General features: G+C 37.5%; 1 protein-coding gene across 7 annotated transcripts in view; it reads left to right on the top strand.

Annotated features, from left to right (window-relative positions):
* The first annotated feature begins 607 nt into the window (after positions 1-607).
* CCNT2 (cyclin T2) overlaps positions 608-20183 on the top strand; it is a 36206-nt gene continuing 16630 nt past the window's right edge. For 2 of the 7 annotated variants that reach the window (XR_004984836.2, XM_036420893.2), the window contains exons 1-2: positions 608-830; positions 1502-1583. Coding sequence is in view for 6 of the 7 variants with exons in the window: in XM_036420893.2 (XP_036276786.1) it covers positions 673-830; positions 1502-1583 (240 nt within the window). In the remaining variant the exon portion in view is untranslated. The remainder of the gene's footprint in view (positions 831-1501; positions 1584-20183) is intronic. The other 5 variants (XM_036420894.1, XM_036420897.1, XM_036420896.2 and 2 more) reach the window with 3 other exon arrangements.

Here is a 20183-nt window from a genome sequence, read left to right as displayed (position 1 = left end):
CGTTGGGGGGAAAGCACTCGAGCGCGACGCACACGTGGAAGGTCTTTTCTTATGTGCTCTTCCCCATGTAGGTCCCTCCCAGGACCGCGGGTTGGGCAGATTCTCTCCCGCACACGGTAGTCGGGAGCCCACGCGGACCAACGTTAGAGAAAAGAGGAGGTTATTACGGGTCGCGGCGACAGAGGAAGTTTTCTCTCTTTTAAAGCGCCGCCAAGCTCCCGGCCCACGAACCCGCTCGGATTTGAGAAACCACGGCCAGGACCCGCCAGCCGCCCGCCCGCCACTCGCCACCCGACCCCAGGGCAACCTCTTCCGGACCCTCCCCCCTCCTCCCGCCCCTTTTTCCCATCAATCCTAGACCCGGCATGCACCGCGCCGACCTTTCCCTTCTGCCGACCCCCACCTTCCGGTGTCTCCAAATGACAAGCGGCCGCGGAGCCTTGTGGGTCCGCACGCAAAGCGCGGCGGGGGCCGGAAAAAAGAAAGTAAACTACTTGCGCGCGCCGGTAGGGCGGCCCGTGCGCACGCGCACAGCGGAGGCCGGGGGTGAAAAGGGGCGGTGCGCGGGCTAGGGCGAGCGGAGTGGGGCGGGGCCGCGCGGCCTTGGCGAGGAGTCCGCGAGCCGGGAGGGGCGGGGGGGCGGCCGAGGGAGCGGGCGGAGGAGGAAGTGTCATGGCGTCGGGCCGTGGAGCTTCTTCTCGCTGGTTCTTTACTCGGGAGCAGCTGGAGAACACGCCGAGCCGCCGCTGCGGAGTGGAGGCGGACATAGAGCTCTCGTACCGCCAGCAGGCGGCCAACCTTATCCAGGAGATGGGGCAGCGTCTCAATGTGTATCCTTTGCTGTGCTTGGCTCTCCACTGCTCACGCCCTGTCCCCACGACTCGCCGGGTCTCCAGGGCCTGGTGCCCCGCGAACATGGCGCCGGTCCTCCCGTGCGCCTCGGCCGCTCCCGAAGGGGAGGCTCGGGCTCCGGCGGCCGCGAGCGGCCCGAGCCGGAGGGAGGAGGAGGGGAGCCTCCGGGAACGGGGCCGGGGGCCGCGCGGGGTGGCGGCGGCGGCGGCGGGGTGGGAGTGCCGCCGGGCGAGAGGAGACTGAATCGCAGGGGTTATGGCCGGAGAGAGGCGGCTGCTCGGGCTCCGGTCCGAGAAGGGGCTGGAGGCAGGGTTGGCGGTGCTGGAGGCGGTGTTCGCCGCCTTCCCTCGCGGTCCCTGGCGGTTCTCTGTCCTCCGGGCGCCCGGGGTCCGGTGTTCGCGGCGTGGTTTTGTGCGCGCGCGTTTCAACTGGTTGATTCTGAGCTTAAGTCGGTTGTAGCTCGTGATAAGTCTGGGCTCGTTTGTTTATTAGCTTTTCGTTTGTTTTGGGGTTTTTTTGTGTGTGTGTGTGTGCTTTTTTGTGAACGGGAGGGATTGGAAAAGAACCGTAAATGGGGAATTTTCCACCGGGATTGTTTTGGAAGAGAGGTCTCGTTCTCCTCAGACATTTCCTCAATGTTACGTTTCAGCTCCCAACTTACGATAAACACCGCGATTGTTTATATGCACAGGTTTTATATGTACCATTCCTTCACAAAGTTCAATAAAAACGTAAGTACTATTTTTATTGTCTGTTCTTACTGCCACCAAATTTTAACTAAGTCGGTTCGCAGGGGGGAAAAATGGTTATTGACTTTACTTTTGGATTTAGTGCTCTAAGTGAACAGTAAAGGTAAATCTCCTGATGAACGTTAGATGACAAGCTTCCAAGATTGTGTCGGGCTCTACACCAGGTCGTTTGAGCTAAAAGATAAAAAGAAACATTTTTCTTTACTCAAAGGATTATGTAACTCGGTATTCATTTAAAATTTAAATAATTTCAGATAGTAATGTACCGTGTAATTTGGGCAAGTCTAGTCATTCTGTTGTACATCTTAATTGTATTTGGACTCATTGTTTCAAATGTTATGAATAGGGTTCATTGTAACATTAGTTTGAAATGACCTTTTGAAATAATTAAATGTTTACAGAAATATTTCACTTGCTAACACAATAATTCCTGTTTATCACCCATTACCATTAGTTGTCTGCTAAAATTTTTGGTGATTCAAACGTCCAATCTTGCTGCAAGCATACCATGTGAGGAGAGGGGTGTGTGTGTGTCAGTTTGAAGTGAAACTTAACCCTACAAAATACTAATGCACTGGTTTTGAACGTTACCTGTAAATCTTGACACATTTAGTAATGGCATTTAGTTGAAATTCTTATTTTAAGTTTTGAAAGGTGTGAATTTGTTGTCTGTCTTTCAGAGTAGCATACATATTCTGTTGGCGTATGTTTAAAATTTTGCATATTGTTTAGAAATATTTAACTCTACCTTAATTCTCACTGTATTTTTTGGTCTTTTTTTTTTATCACAGCTATTTTTAGAATGCTATTCTGAAAGGTGTGTATAGAAAAATGGACCATGGAAGACTATATTTGTGGATTGTCATTAGGATCTTTTTGCTAAGAAAAGCCTTTGAAAAGGTCCTTAAAATTTTGTTTTGAATTGGAAAATTGGAAAGGAAAGCTTCATAATTTAGATTGATTCTTATTTTCATCTCTTATGATCATGTCTGACTTGGTTTATTAGATTGGCAAATAGGTTTGTCTTGAACAATATGTATTTGTACACATTTTGGTCTCTTGCATCCCTCGTTGCTTCTACTTTTTCTCCTTTAAATTTGTGTGATTTTTTTTTTTTTTTATCTGTTTCCATTTTCCTAGTATTTCTTGTGCACAGAACTTAGGTCAATGATGGTGTTATGGAAGAGGAAGGAAGTCTTTTTGGTAATAACATTTTCATTGAGAAAATTAAATTTGTATTTAAATTGTCTGCAATGGCAGTAGTGAACTAATGAATACTAATGTAATATAAACGTGGCTTTCCTTAAGTAGCCCTGGAAAATGCTTCTAGAAATCACAAGTCAAAATAGTTTGGAAATTCTTTTTTTTTTTATTTTTAATATATTTTTTTGATTTTTTTACAGAGAGGAAGGGAGAGAGATAGAGAGCTAGAAATGTCCATGAGAGAGAAACATCGACCAGCTGCCTCTTGCACACCCCCTACTGGGGATGTGCCCGCAACCAAGGTACATGCCCTTGACTGGAATCGAACTTGGGACCTTTCAGTCCGCAGAGGACGCCCTATCACTGGGCCAAACTGGTTTCTGCTGGAAATTCTTTATGTGGCTATAGATGTCCTGAATCAGGCTTACTTTTGTATATCCAGTAAATATCTCTCCACAAGTCTACACTTATCATTTTTAATCCTCCCTCTTTCATAATTTGTCCCCTATTACATGGTTGGTGTGCTTTAAAACAACCATCTTGCTTACAGCTAAAATTCACAGCTTTAACTTGAAGTTGACTGGTGAACTCCAGGTCACTTGCATTCTAACTTTCACTATTTATGTCTTTATATGTATGGAGGTGAACTTCAGCATTTTGCATTGACTTGTTACTAGCAGGATAATTTAAATCTGGTGTTAATTTCTGTTTTTAAAAGTAATTTTGCACCGTTCATATGTAATTGTTGTCTTTTTACTTTTGCTATTAAATCAAAAGTGGTTTTAATATCTGTGTATGTACACTTAAATCAATTGCACAGCCTCACTCTTTTTTTTTTTTTCTTTCCCCCTATTCTTTTAAGGTGAAGGGGGTGGTCTCAAATTGAATGTGAGTCGCTTTTAAATTCATACTCGCCCTCATCATTGGGGGGAAAATTTTTTTAGGATTATAATGGAATGGTATAGTAAACTTACAAAAAGCATGAGTCTTCACAAAGTATACTGAACACCAGTCAGTAAATTAAACCCTAACAGGCTTAAATTTTAAGATGCTGGAGTTAAACTATATTTAATTTTATAATCAATATTATGCATTAATTATATTTTTACTGTTTTTGTGGCTTCATTTTCCCACATTGACAAATTTAAAAAGTAAAAAATCCTATAAAACTCAAGTGCTATTGTATTGAAAAATAAAATTAGTTTCAACATGTTTGTGATCCAGAAACTGATTTATCATTGAATTCTATTGTCATTTTGCCTTATAGAGTTGGATCACTATCAGCAGTAAACTACTTTTATGTGTAACCTAGGTAGATAAATTTACCCTTTTGCTCACTGGGCACAGTGAGGTTTATGTAATTGGGATTAGTAATTAAAGAATGTCTTTTTTAAAAAATATTTATTAATTTCAGAGAGGAAAGAAGAGGGAGATAGAGAGAGAAACATCCATGATGAGAGAGAATCATGGATCAGCTGCCTCCTGCATGCCCCCACTGGGGATTGAGCCCGTAACCCAGGTATATATATATATATATATGCCCTTGACCGAAATCAAATCTGGGACCCTTCAGTCCACAGGCCAATGCTCTATCCACTGAGCCACATCCGACAGGGCTAAAGAATGTCTTTGCTAGATCAAGCGCATGATAAATCTAGTAAAGTATAAAAGCCCTGGCACCAACAGTGCCTCCAAGGTCAATCTTAAGAATAGTTGTTAAGCCAAAACCGGTTTGGCTCAGTGGATAGAGCGTGGCCCTGTGGACTGAAAGGTCCCAGGTTTGATTCTGGTCAAGGGCCATGTACCTTGGTTGCGGGCACATCCCCAGTAGGGGGTGTGGAAGAGGCAACTGATCAATAATTCTCTCTCATCGATGTTTCTAACTCTCTATCCCTCTCTCTTCCTCTCTGTAAAAAAATCAATAAAATATATATTTTTAAAAAGAATAGTTGTTGACCTAGTTACTCTTAGAAACCCTGCTCATTAATTTGGTTAGACAAGTTTATGATGCGTTTGTTTCTTATATTCCAAATCTAATGAGTACGCTTAAGATGAGGTTGTAATAAGAAGCACACTCTTCTGAGTATTTTGTTGGTGATGGTCTGTTGTCATAGCACCCACCTTCTACTTTTCTTAGTTCTTTTGCTTTTTTTGAGCTGCAACAATCAAAACTGTACATAATATGCCAAATTTAGGTGTACTGTAATTTTCTTTAAGATCCCAAGAGTACATGGTTATTGGTTAAGGACCGTATTCAAGACTAGTGATTTTAAGGAATGCTTATAAGAATGAATGCATCATTTATCTCATGTCTGAGTTCAATTTTATACATCTAAGTTTGGTTGATCAGCTTCTACACATAAGCAAATTTGATTATATAACCTTTCTTAATTGATTTGACTCTTGACTAGTAGGTAGCATTTGAAAATCAGAGGTTCTCTTACTATTTAGAAAAATGCTCACTATCTCTGTTCTTTGATAACATTCTCCAATAATTTTTAATAAGAGTCCTTACAGTAGAAATTTATATATGACCTTTTAAAAGTTAATGTTAACCAGTTTATACCATTGCCTTTTGTGAATAACAAACAAACAAAAACATTTGGGGGAAATTGATTAGCTAAGGATCTTATTTAAATTTTTATTGTGAGAGCCCTAATTTTTCTCAAAGATTAGAACATAGATAAAGTTAAATATAAAAACCTCCCTAACACACACTTTCTTTCTAAAACTAGAAAGTAAGCTATGTAAAGGGCGGGGGGGGGGGGGGGGGGGGTTGTTTGTTTGTTTGTTTTCTCTTTAGCTTTGCTTACTGTTGTATTACCAGTAACTCTCATAGAACAGATATTCAGCAACTATTTGTCAATAGAATGGATCTAATTTTTTTTATTTTTTTTTTATCCTCATCTGAGATATTTTTCCATTGGAGAGTGGAACAGAGACCAACGCTCTCTGTCCACTGAACCAAACTGGCTAGGGTGAATGGGTATAATCTTGTTACCCACAGCTCTATTAATAAATCCTTACACATTTTCCTCTCTCTATATATATATATACATATTCTCCTCACAGACACACTTACAATGTTTTCTTTTATTATTGAAAACTAATGTAGGCATATGGTAAATGAAATAGGTACAAAAAGAGATATTATTAACCTGTGAATCCTAGTGTCTAGCCGCCGCCCCCGCCCGCCGCCCCCCCCACCCCCCCCAGCATTGGCTATTAAAGTATTTGTGTGCCCTTTCAGAAATACATTTTGTTTGGGCAGGCATATATGTATATTTATTTTTCAGCACAGAAAAAGGTCCCTCCCATACCCCAGTTCTTTTTTTTTTTTTTTTTTAATTTATTGATTTTTGTACAGAGAGGAAGGGAGAGAGAGAGAGAGTTAGAAACATCAATGAGAGAGAGTCATCGATCAACTGCCTCTTGCACACCCCCCACTGGGGATATGCCCGCAACCAAGGTACATGCCCTTGACCGGAATCGAACCCGGGGCCCTTCAGTCCCCAAGCCGAGGCTCTATCCATTGAGCCAAACCGGTCCCGGCGCATACCCCAGTTCTTAGAACCAGCACACAGCCTCATATAGAATTGAATTCGTCCTAGTTGGGGATAGGTGTGGGTACTTCTGAGGAAGTAATTTTTAAGATGGCACCAGAAGGAGTAGTGTAGATTGACCCGTAGATCTAAACTGGCAGTAGTTTAGCTGACCAAGGGACATTTGACAATGTCTGGAGACGTATTTTCATTTTCACAATAGGTGAAAGGGGTACTATTGGCATTTCATGGATAGAAGCTGAATGCTGCTAAATATCCCACAATGCATAGGACAGAACCCCATAATGAAAAGTTACCTGGTTTAAAATGTCAGTAATAGGTTGCAAAAACCCCACATTAACCAGTCCTACAGAGTTAAGTTGAATGAAGGAGTGTTTATTAAATTAATTTTGAGTGTTTGTTAAATTTCATCTGTTCAGTAAGAAATTGTCTATTCATTTGTAATTCCTCAAGGACCTTAAGAACAAAGATCACATTTATAATTTTTTTAATTGAGGATTTTAGGGAAACTTTGATAAAATTTAAAGTTTGTATTTAGTTTGTTAATAAATGTTGCCTTTCTGTGAAATAACTGTTCTTAGCCTCTTGTTTGAGTTTGTTATGAATCTGACATCTACTCACAAAATTTATTTTTTTCTAATTTGTCGTCTTATTCTGTTATTCTAATTTTCATTATGTTCTAATTTTGTTAAATCTACCTGCCTTTTGCTTTGTTTTATTACCTTTATGCTTATCTGGAGATAAGTGTTCCCCATATTTATTTACTGATATGGAAACAGTTCTTGGGTTTTATTTTTGCTGTTTAAAACAGTAGATACTAACCAAACACATGTTTCCTTGATTATACATTTGAGATTATTAGACTAGATGATTTGAAAATTCTTTTTTAACATTAATTGCATGGATGAAAAATTTAAGAAACACTATGTAACAGTCACTTTATCTCAGCTAAAGTATTCTCTTCCTGAGAAAACAGATGCAGTTACTGAGTGACTTGCTGAAATCTAGCAGCCATTATGTAGTTGGCATTCAAACCCAGATCTGTTGCCTAATCCCCATGCTGTATTTTTCTCACTTTTGTCCTACCCTAATATATGTTTAAGAAGTAGGGCACACTAATAATTGGTGCCAGTGATTTCTAAGGAGATGAGTAGACAAGTAAATAATGAAAATACTCTGATTTACATCATTGGACAAAATCCAATAATATCCTTCCTTAAACTAGGCCCCTAATTCCTCTTTCAGCCATATTCCCCTCCTCCTCTTTGTTTCCACCCCTCCCCCATGTGGTGCTTTCTCTATTTCATGTGATTATGGTCTGTCAGGTTTTATGACTCAGCTGAAATTACAACTCTTTATAAAAAGTATTTCCCAGATAACTCCACTCTTTCACTTCTAAATTTCTATCTCTGATTTTATCATTTTCACATTCCATTGTATCCCCATCTGTTTGGTGTCCTTTAGTGTTGAGGGAAAACCATGCATATATGAGGTGAGATGTTTTATGATTATAAAGTACAACAAACAAAACCACCGAATGTACAGCTTAGTGAATTTTAAGGCAAATAACCTTTTTATCTCCACTCAAGTCAAGAAACTTTGCTAACTACCCCCCAGAAGTGCTTCTACGTGCCCCATTTTGCTATCAAACCCTGCCCTCCACAAAGTACCAGTATTCTTATGTTTAAGTAATCACTTTTTCCAGTTCATTTATGCTCTTACCACCCATCTCTGCATTCCTACACACCATAGTTTAGGCAAGATGAGGGTTGGATCGGGCTTTAAGTCTCTCAATATTCAGGTTTCCCCTCTGTCCCTTTCTTTCACCTAAGTTTTAATTTGTTGAAGAACGTAGGGCAGTGGTCGGCAAACAGCTTGCGAGCCACATGCGGCTCTTTGGTCCCTTGAGTGTGGCTCTTCCACAAAATACAACGTGCAGGCGCACACTTACAGTGCGATTGAAGGAGTACCCTAATTAAGTTATTAACAATGTACCTACCTATATAGTTTAAGTTTAAATAATTTGGCTCTCAAAAGAAATTTCAATCGTACTGTTGATATTTGACTCTGTTGACTAATGAGTTTGCCTACCACTGACCTAGGGCATTAGATCTAAAGAATTTCCAGCTGTCTGGAATTTGTTCATTTTATACTCATGGTGTGGTTTATCATGTTACTTTGTTCTTGTATTCCCTGCAAATTGCCATTTGGATCCTGAAATTCGATCAGATTCGTATTAGATCCCTTTGGCAAAAGTGCAGGTGGTTTAGTGTTCTTTCAACAGGAGGCACCTAACGTCTGGTTGTCTCTCTTTTTTATGGTGTTAGCTATTGACATTTGATGTCTAGATCCTTTTCATTCATTTTGAATCTCTAATTCTATCATTTCTTCTTTATTTATTAGAATATTTTTGTAATGAAATGCTATGATTCATATACTATTTGGACACCCAGTGGTACAGTTCATATTGAAAAGGCAAGATAAATACTTGTTTCTTGCCCTATATTTACTACCTTTTTGAGGTGTAATTCACATACCGCACATTTCACCTATTAAAAGTATACAACTGAATGTTGTTTTAGTGTACGTCAGTTTTAGAAATTTTCATTACCCAGAGAAGAAACTCCACACCCTTTGGCCCTCTGTCCCAAGTCCCTCCAACTTACTCTGGACATTTCTCATAAATGGAATCATATAGTAATGTGTCCTTTGTGACTGGCCTCTTTCACTTAGTGTGCATTTTCAAGGTTTGCTTGTGGTATAGTGTGTATCAGTACTTTATTTTTCTTGAACTACCATTATACCACATCTTAAATACATTTATCAGTTTACTGTTATACATTAACATTTGGGTTGTTTCCACCTTTTGGCTATTATATTGCTGCTATGAACATTTACATATAACTTTCTGTGTGAATGTATGTTTTGCTTTCTCTTGGGTATATACCCAGGAGTAGAATTGCTGGACCATATGGTAACTCTGTACTCCAATAAGTTTATTCTGTTAAACAAGGAGAAGAATATCTGGGAGAGTTTATGGATAACATAAAAAAAAGCATGTGGTTTTTTTTTTTCAAATTGAATCTGAAAACAATACCTATAAAAAGTTTTCCAAAAAGCTTTAAGGTTGTTCTCAAACATGGTGCTCCAAGTGCCTAATTACAGGGATATTGACTTATGGAACATTTTGACTATATATTACATGAGTCTTTATATAGGGGTGTCGAACTCAATCAGAGAAGGGGCCAAAATCTAAAATCCAGCGTAAATCACGGGCCGAATGGTTTACTGAACAGTCATAAACTGTCATTGTGATGGAAATGCAGCGGAGTGCAGTGATGACAGCGCGGTGCGGGCCACATTGCAAGGCCTGGCAGGACGGATGTGGCCCGCGGGCCTTGTGTTTGACACATGTGCTTTATAAAGTCTCCTTGAAGCAGGTTTTTCTTTTTCAAAAACTAGATGATTGTAAAATATTCAAAGATTTTCCATATATACATGCACACGCATACATACATGTGTCTGTTAGTACTAATAATTCAAATTGACTTTGAAGGCAGATAGAACAGGTATTCTGAAGATGTTTTTAGTATAGAAAATTGGGTAATTTTTTTAAGTAAACAAATTTCCATCACTATATCTTACTACCTTATAATATTTGGGAGTATTAAACTTAATATTTTATACTTAAATAAGTTATGGTTCTAGTTATAAAGCTGACATATTAAGTACCTATGTGATCGCATTTAAGGAAATACATGCAAAGTGAAGCATTTAATACATTTAAATCTGTTTTAATATATTTCAATGAATTTTATATTCAAAATGCCAACTATATGTTTAAACCTATATAAACTCCTAGCTAATTTATATGTCTATATAAATATTATCTAGGAGTTAATTTCCTACTTACTATGTTAATGTGGTTATTTGAAAAATCATAATTACATTACATTTATATTTGACAGTGCTTGTTTGGACTATAAACTCTTAAAAGTAACACCAGGTAACTACTAATGGAAAGTACTGTATAGATGTTTGTATCTATCAACAAATACATTATAGTGGAATTGACATTGGAATTTGTTCTATAAGAAAGAGTGCACATTCAAACTAATTTGAAATTGAGGTCTCATTTAGAAGTTGAAAAAGTAAAAATGATAATTCTTTTCTAGTCAAGAATCTTAAGATCATGAAAATTGACATAGTTCCAAGTGTGGGGAAAAAATAGCTGAGCGCTGATGGGATAGCTTAGTTGGTTGAAACATCATCTTGTACACCAAAAGGTTTAGGGTTTGATCCCCAGTTGAGGTGCAGGCAACCATCAATGTTTGTTTCTCTCTTTTCTCTCTGTCTGTCTGTCTCTGTCTCCCCCTCCCACTTCTTCTCTCAAATCAATAAAAACATATCCTTGGATGAAGGTTTAAAAAAATAGCTGAGAGAGCAGAAAAAAGTTCTGAGGATTTGGGGGCAGTCTTTAAATGGTGCATTGATTCAGAGAGGATTCCAGATTTTTACACATTCCCCATATCCTTAGGTAGATCCTGTATTTTCTATTGCTATAGTTCAGTGATCATTGTTTTAATGCCTAATAGGAATAGCTATTTAAATTAATATATTTAATTGATTTTTTACAGAGAGGAAGAGAGAGAAAAAGGGACAGAGAGCTAGAAACATCGATGAGAGAGAAACATCGACCAGCTGCCTCCTGCACACCCCCTTCCGGGTATGTGCCCACAACCAATGTATATGCCCTTGATCGGAATCGAATCTGGGACCTTTCAGTCCACAGACCGATGCTCTATCCACTGAACCAAACCAGTTTCAGCAATAAGAGTTCTTTATATATCCTGAGTAACAGTCTATTATCAGATACTAGAGGCCCTGTGCACGAAATTTGTACAAGGGCCTTGGCCCCCACCACAGCAGCCACCTCTGCCTCAGCTCCTGCCATCTCGGCTTCATCGGAAGGACTTCTGGTCTAATTAACATATTATGCTTTTATTATTATAGGATTTTCAAATAACTCCTCCCTGCTATGGACTATCTTTTGCACTTTCTTGATGTTATAATTTGTAGCACATGCATTCAGTTTATATTTTTCATCTGTCACTTGTGCTTTGCTGTTATACCTGCAAAAGCATTGTCTAATTCAGGGCCATGGAAATATATTTCTGGTTTTTTTCTAATAAGTTTTATAGTTTTAGCTACCACATTTAGGTGTTTGATCCATTTTGAGTTAGTTTTTGTTTATGGTGTAAAGAAGGGAACCACCATCTTCACTTTTTTGCATGTGGATATACAGTAGTCCTGTCGCCATTTGTTGAAAAGACTATTCTTCCCCCATTGAATTATCTTAGTATTCTTGTTGAAAAACCAATATACCATAAATATGTTTATTTTGTTCCATGATCTATATGTCTTTCCTTATGCCAGTACCACATTGTGTGTGTGTGTGTGTTTTAACTTATTTTTCAATTATAGTTGACGTTCAATATTACATTAATTTAGGTATACAACATAATGATGAGACATTAACATACAATGTGATCACCCCAATAAGCCTGGTATTCATCTGACACCATACATACATACTAAGTATACCGGTTAATAATGGTGAATTTTATAATCAAAGAAAAACAATAATTACAAGAGAAACATCAAAAGTGCTTTATTCAAAGTAATGTCCATCGCTAGCTATACATTTCCCCCGTCTTTCAGGTAATTTGTGGATACCATCCCCATAGAACTTTTCTTGTTTTGAGGCAAACTATTCAGAGACCCAATTTTCCACTATTTCATATGTTTTGAAGTGCTGCTCAGAAAGTTCATGTGCCATCGATCAGAACAAGTAGTAATCTGAAGGAGCAAGGTCTGGTGAGTACAGCGGGTGGGTTAATACTTCCAGGCAAGATCTTTTAACGTGTCTTTAACTGGTCTTGAAGTGTGTGATGGTGCATCATCAGGAAGCAAAATTATTTTGCCGTGTCTTCTCGACCATTCTGGCCATTTCACGATCAAAGTGTGGTTCATCCGAGACCGGTTTGGCTCAACGGATAGAGCGTCGACTTCGGGACTGAAGGGTCCTGGGTTCGATTCCGGTCAAGGGCATGTACCTTGGTTGCGGGCATATCCCCAGTAGGGGGTGTGCAAGAGGCAGCTGATCGATGACTCTCTCTCATCGATGTTTCTAACTATCTCTCTCCCTTCCTCTCTGTACAAAATCAATAAAATATATATTTTTTAAAAAAAAAGTGTGGTTCAATTGATTATTTGTTGTCAGTAGTAATCAGTATTAATAGTTTCACCTGGTTTTAGAAGTTCATAATACACCACACCTTCCTGATCCCACTAAATGCAGAGCATTGTCTTCTTTCTGAAGCAATTTGGCTTTGCAGTCAATGTTGATAGTTGACCTGGATCAACCTATGATTTTGTGCATTTGGGATTCTCAGAAGAAATCTACTTTTCATAGCCAGTCACATTTCAATGCAAAAAAGTCTTTTGAATGCTGTTGAAACAACGTTTTACTGATGACTTCGGTTTTCCATTTGTCTTTTGTTCAGTTGATGTGGCACCCATTTTCTTTCCTTTAAAATCTTTCCCATTGCTTGTAGATGATCAGAAATTGTTTCCTGAGCAACATTTAATTTTTTTGCAAGTTGTTTTTGAATTTGACACACATCTTCACCCAATAATGCTTTTAGTTGTTGGTCTTCAAACTTTTTTGTTCTTTGTCTTTCACATCAAAATCATCACTTTTAAAGTGTTTAAACCGGTGTTCACAAATAAATATCTTGAGATGGAGCATATTCACCATAAGCTTTCTGAAGTATACAATAACTTTTTTTTGAAAATAAAATGATGAATTAAAACTTCCCGCAAATGCTCTTTTTTTGGCACGAAATTCAACATTTTAAGCATAAAAATATCTATGATATTAACACCTTCAGCAAATTTGACATGAAGTTTTGAAGCTTGTTGTCAATACAACAAAATAACGTACATATCAAATCGCATATATATCAACATGTGTAACTCCATCTATTGAAAAAAAATCTGCTTTATTAACTGGTACACATAGTATAGTTATTGATAGAAAAGAAAAAGAAAAAAGAAAAGCTGGGTAGCAATATTTACCTTGGACAAAAGTCTAGTCATGAAATGATTCTACTTCTGGTATTTAGCTGAAGAAACTCACTGCCACAGAGGCAAGAGAGGGTCCCACCAACACCATCGATGGACTTGCCAGCCGTGAGCCTGGCTTCTGGCTGAGCAGCGCTCTCCCTATGTGCATCATAGTGACTGGTCATTCTGCCATTGGGTCAATTTGCTTATTAGCCTTTTATTATATAGAATAGCTAAGATATGGAAGAAACCTAAGTGTTCAATAAAGAAGAAGTAATATATATATAAAGCTTGGCCATAAAAAATAAAATCCTGCCATTTGTGATAGCATGAATAGACCTAGAGGGTATTATGCTAAATGAAACAAGTCAGACAGAAAAAGACAAATACCATATGATTTCACTTATATATGGAATCTAAAAAATAAAGAACAAGCAGAACAGAAACAGACTCAGACACAGAACATTTTGATGGTTGCCAGGTGGGACAGAGCTTGTGAGGATGGGTGAAAAAGGTAAAGGGACTAAGATGTACAAAATGCCAGTTATAAAAACAGCCAAGGAGAAGTAAAGCACAGCAGAAGAAATACAGTCAATAATATTGTAATATCATATTTGCATAAACTCTCTTTTCATACTCTTTACTTTCAGTTTGTGTGGTGTGTTTTTAGGGGGATGGGGAGAAACATCTAGCTAGGTATGTACCCTGACCAGGAATCAAAATGGTGCCCTTTAGGTGTGTAGGATGATGCTCCAGCCAAGGCAATCTGTGTACCTTGTGGGCAGCATATGTAGGGGTATTGTTTTCTTATTCATTCAGCCAGTGTTTTGAACTGTGCATCCAATAGGTTGCTTATTTTCATTTTGTTTGGCTCTTTTTCTAGAGTTTTGTCCTATTCTTTCGTTTGGGACATGTTTCTTTGTCTCCTCATTTTGTCTGTCTCCCTATGTTTGTTTTTATATATTAGGTAGGGCCGTTACATCTCTGTCTTAGTAGAGTGGCCTAATGTAGTAGGTGTCTTGTAGGGCCCAGGCACGGCATCTCCCTGTTCACCTGAGCGAGGTGCTCCAGGAGTGTCCATGGTGGGTTGTGTGTAGTTGAGACTTGATTGCTATTGGCACCTCAATAGGAGGGATTGACCCTCCAGCTGATTGGTGTGAGGACTGGCTGTCACTACAGGGAAGGAGCTATTGTGTATCCTGACCTCATAGAGCAGGATTTGCTATAGTGGGGCTCTGCTGCCGGCTCTTTGGGTGTGTCATTTGTGGAGGTGGTTGAGTAGTGCTGTGGTGCAGTACCACATAGTTTTGATTACTATAATTTTATAGTAAATTTTGAATTCAGGAAGTATGAGTCTTCCAACTTTATTATTCTCTTTCAAGGTTGTTTTGGCTATCTGGGTCCCTTGCATCTCCATAAGAATTTTAAGATCAGCTTGTTAGTTTCTGTAAAACAGAAGCTGGGATTTTGAAAGGCATTTTGTGAATCTATAGATCAATTTGAGGAATACTGCCATCTTCACAATATTAACTTTTCTATAACACACTTGTCTATATTTCTATAATATTAGTTCATATTTGTTTAGCCATCTGAAGGAAAGTGGACCTTTCTTATTATTTTTAGAGATAAGGGGAGAGAGAAATGTCAATGTGAGAGCAAAACATTAATCGGATACTCTCTGCATGCCCCCTACCAGGGATCAAACTGGCAACCTTTCAGTGCATGGGACAATGCCCAACTGAGCCACACTGGCCAGAGCAAAAGTGGACTTTTTAAGATTAATGTAGAATATTTGAGTACCTATGGAATGTTAATATTCTTGTTTCACAGTAAGTACTACATGAGTTTGGGAGATGGTAGCTGAGAATAGAGATTTAACTATCAAATGCTAAGTGTACTTTAAAGTATAAGTTGCTTTTGTTTATGTGTTGTTTTTCTTTTGTAACAATAAATAAATGTTAAAATTCCAGATAGTATTAGGCATATTTAATATATTTAAATGTAATTATGGAAATCAAGCCTTATCCTCTTGAAGACTGCTTTTCAGCAATATTGAATACTAGTATTTTTTAGTATTTATTAAGCCAGCTCTATTTTAAATGTAATTAGATGTCCCAAAAAACATCCAGCCTGAAGATTTTTTAAATTCTAAAACTAAATTATTTTCTGTTGACAGTATTACATTCACACATAATTATATGAGTAGGGAAAAAAAAATAGCTAAAATACCAGGCTGAGTTAATGACATTTTTTGTAATATTGAAATGTCAGTCTTTTCGGTGCAGCAAAATTAAAGATTTAAACCACTTCTTAATATTGTGCTGGAATTTTGGTTTAATTTGTTTGAGCTTGGTAATCTTTCTTATTAGCAAATGTACATTTTGAACTTTTCCATTTTCTTCTTTGGTGGGGGTCTTACCTCCCTTGTTTTTACTTATATCTAAGTTTCTACCTTTCCTTTTTCTATTCTAGGAATTTCTTTCTATGAGTTTCTGCTAAAGTTATACCATTACTACTTACCCTTACCTATACTCTTAGGCCAGTGATTTCCAAATTTTAAGCTGTGATACCTAGAACTAGCTAGATATTAATGAAATCCTTTTCAAAGCACAGAAATAATTATCCTCATCTTAGGGGAGGGATTGGTGTTGAGGCTGGTGAAAAGGGACGTGGAGGTGTTTGAGTTCACTGGCCTGCATGACAAAGAGATGAAACAATAGTTTATGAGCCTCTTGATACTAGTATTGTATTATCAAATAGAAAGCAGACTTAGAAGTATTATCTTTGCTTCTTTTAGTGCTCTTTGGGGATTAGGAGATTTAAAGTTGAGTAATAACACAGCTGTGGGTGGTTCTTAAATACAAATGTACACTCACAGTGTGTGCATAAAGCTAATTGCTAAAACAAAGACCAGATGATTCACTTGAAACTGGCTGATACAGCCATCTTCAGTGACTTAGAAATTGCCCGGGCTTTTTGTTAATTCGAAAACCTTGCCTCCCAACTATCAAGGTTGAAGCCAGCAATGGAGAGTGAAGAATGTCAGCAGTGAGGGCATCATCAAGAGCAGAGAAAGGGGAGACAGCGGCCAGGAATGGGCAGGAGGAGTGAGTCCAAGAGGTAGGAATGAAAACATAAAGGAATAGAAAAAGAGAAGGGGGTGAAAACAACGGCAGAGAGAAAGGAAGAAAGGAATGTGGGTATAACCGTTAATGTCAAATATCATAACTCAGTGTTTTAATCTGCTTAGTTCAAAACTAAGAACTTTTAAAGAATTGAGTTTAACTGTGGAAGGAAGAGGTGAACAAGAAAGAAGAAAAATTTTATAGTGTGTTAAATCGCATTTAAAACTTAAGCTCAACAGTAACAATACACAATTGTTTAATTTTTCAAGATACGTAGTAATGACATTTGAGTCATATTACTATAGGGCACTATTCTAAGTGCTGTACATATCTTTATCCACTTAATCCTTACCACAAGTTTACAGGAGATACTGTTTCTCCCATTTTACAGATGCAGAAACTGAACCACAAAGAGAATAAGTAATTTGCCTAGGCTAGTCAGATTTTTCTGAGGCAGTCTGACTACTGTGCTGCAGCTGGCTTCATCACCTCTTCCTCCCCCTACATGATTTGTATGGTATATTGTTTTGAGAATATAATACCTCCTTGAACTAGTTGTACATTTGCTAGAGTAACAAACTCTGGACTATTTAAAAATAAATTTTTCTTCCCTTTACTTATAATAATTGGAGAAAGTTTATCAAACTAGAGACCAGAACACAGGTGGATAATGCATGGTCCCTGCCCCCAGTGAACTGAATCTCAGTAATTGGTCCTTGAACCAGCCTATATATACTCCAGCATTGATGTGAATTCTTTGAGCCAAGTTTATGTGTGTTAATGAATGTTCCCTCAAAAGCCACAAACTAGTACTGACAATATTTAAAACATTTGACATTCTTATCCTTTTAATAAGCCACAAACAGAATCAACTTTCCATATAAAAAGCAGTAGTGCCTAGTTTGATTACCTTTCTTAATCACCCTTAAAATTAAAGTCTCACTTGGATATTTACAAAGTATTTATCTAAAAAGGTGTTTTGTTTTGTTTTTACAGCCCTGATGGAGTAAAATGTTTGCAGGCTGGTAGAAAAGGAAATGTGAATGGAGTTAGTGGATTTCACCAGGAACTTTGGAAGAGTGTTGGGTATTAGTTGTACTGGAGGAGAATGAGAATTGAGCCCTATTTAGAGGGAACAGAAAGACTTCTGTGAGGAGTGTGGGTAAATACACAGGAATCTACCCTGATCATTGCTCAGCTCACTAAATACTTAATTTTTAAAATAACTTGTAGAATTTCAGAATCATTCACTAGTACAATACTTTGTTACACTGAGACTCTCTTCTAAGGAGACAACTGTGTGGTCTGAAAGTACCTCTTCATATTGAGGCTTTCAAAAAGTCAGAAGAGGATGGACCTGTAACTGGGTAAAATCCTAAAGATTTTACTAAGAAAAACTCATTAGAGACTTTTAAAAGTGCCTTTAGGCAAGTAAGAGAAATTCTGGATCATCTGGCAGTTGGGAAGGAATTTAAATATTAAGTTTAGTCTAATTTGACTTTTGCCTTGTTCCTCTATTCTTCACTCCTTGATAAATAGTTGTAGCATTTGAAAGCTGGCTTAGCCATTCCCCTTTTAGATGTGAATAAGATAATAAATGAGAAGTTATTCAAAACTGAGTGTCTTCATTTTATTGGGTATTTCTTGCATTTCTTAACTTGGTATTGGTTCTTAGATTTTTATTGTGGCATTTGGAATACTTTGAATTATATATTGGTGCCTTTATGTTTATAGATTATCCACATGTCAGTCATTCAGACATATTGAGCAGCAGCTGCACAGTGCTAGATAATGGGAACATGAATGAATAAGTCAATCTCTTGTGTTCAAGCTGCTTCTAGACTGGAGGACAGAAAGATTAATAAACCAGAAGTTAGAATTCAGTATAAGTATAATGATAGAGGTATGCATAATTTTTCTTTGATTAAAGAAGGGTACTTCTCTCTGACTCAGAAGTTTTACTTTGGAAGGAGATGATCTTTTGAGTTAAGCCTCTATATTGAAAAGGAGTTAATCAAAATAGGTAGCAGTAATAGGAAATTTTAAGTATGGGGAAAATACCAGATAGGAATGATTGTCCAATCTCAGTTGTTTTATACTTTTTACATCTCAGAAATATCACCACCACCATCCCTGCTCCCCCACCCTGTGTGACTGCTATTTAACTGGCATTTTAAGAATATTAGCTGGGTTTGATATTGCTTAATTAAATTTTGTTGTAAGAATAGTAACAGTGTATTCTAAATTTATGAAAACTAAGAATACATTGCTTTTTTTTAGCATTCTCAAAAATATATTTTGTTACAATTTTAATTTTAAAAGATGAAATTAATTCGAAAGTTCAAATTAAAATTATTCAGTCCAAATGTAACATTATTTCTGGTTATTTAAAGCCAAACTTATTTAATTTTAGTTCCATTTTAAAGATTTATATATCAGGAAGAAGACTTCTAATCATTTTTACTCATTCATCTGCAAATGCATTTGGAATAGAGAAGGTTCCTTTCAAAAACAAAATCTAGCAATTAAATTTCATGTCAGTGAAAATAAAGGCTCCACCTTCCCTGTATCAGAAATTTTCTCCTTTTGTTACCTACCCAAATCACATTGATTTATACCCTTCTCTCTTTCCCTCCCTCTTCTGACATTGTTTCTTTATAGTGATTGAACCCCAAGATATAGTGAGACTCAAGATGTTTATCTCTTGAAAAATAATGTATCTGAATCTTGACATTTAGACATTATACTTCCATGAGATATTTCCTTTTTCAATTAAGTTTATGGGGTAGTATTGTTAATAACTTTATGTAAATTTCAGGTATACAACATTATAATACCGTGTTTCCCCGAAAATAAGACCTAGCGTATGGAAAGATAAGACATCCCCTGAAAATAAGACCTAGCACAACTTTGGGAGAAAAAATTAATATAAGACACTGTCTTCTTTTCGGGGAAACAGGGTATAACATCTGTATACTCCATTGTGTGCTCACCACCCAAAGTCTTGTCTCCTTCCATCGCCATGAAATATTTATCTGTAATCTTGGAACGTTATTTGAGTTTAAAGCATGCCCATTTTCTGAGTCAGCAGTTACTTTGTTTATTAGTAAGTTCAGGGATAAATGTTCGTTCAAAATTAGTGTTCTCTGTCTTAGTGCTATGTTCTTATACTTTAATCCAAAGAACATAACTTAGTAGTGCTTTAAAAATTGCTAATTTCTAGATCTTCAATTGGCAATGTTTCTACTCTGTTAGTTTGTCATACATGTTTATTTCCATGAAACTTTTAATGATGTTAGTAAAGTACTAGAGATATTATTAGGTAGCAGTTTCATGTGCAGAATCTTCAATTTGCCGTGTAGATCCTTTTCCTATCTCTTAAGCAAGATTGTGTAGCTTTTGCTACACAATGAGTCATTGATTAAGAAAACCCTAGAAAGTGATGGCTGTCCTAAAAGTAGGTATACTTTACCCAGTTTTTTATCTTTTTTTAAAAACTATGGCTTCATTCCTTGTCTTAAGGTGTTTTTTTCCCTTTACCTTCACAATGTGCATTAATATTA

This window comes from Pipistrellus kuhlii, unplaced genomic scaffold (genome assembly GCF_014108245.1).
Source record: "Pipistrellus kuhlii isolate mPipKuh1 unplaced genomic scaffold, mPipKuh1.p scaffold_m20_p_7, whole genome shotgun sequence".
Classification (NCBI taxonomy): Eukaryota; Metazoa; Chordata; class Mammalia; order Chiroptera; family Vespertilionidae; genus Pipistrellus; species Pipistrellus kuhlii.
This window is presented reverse-complemented; position numbering and strand designations above follow the sequence as displayed.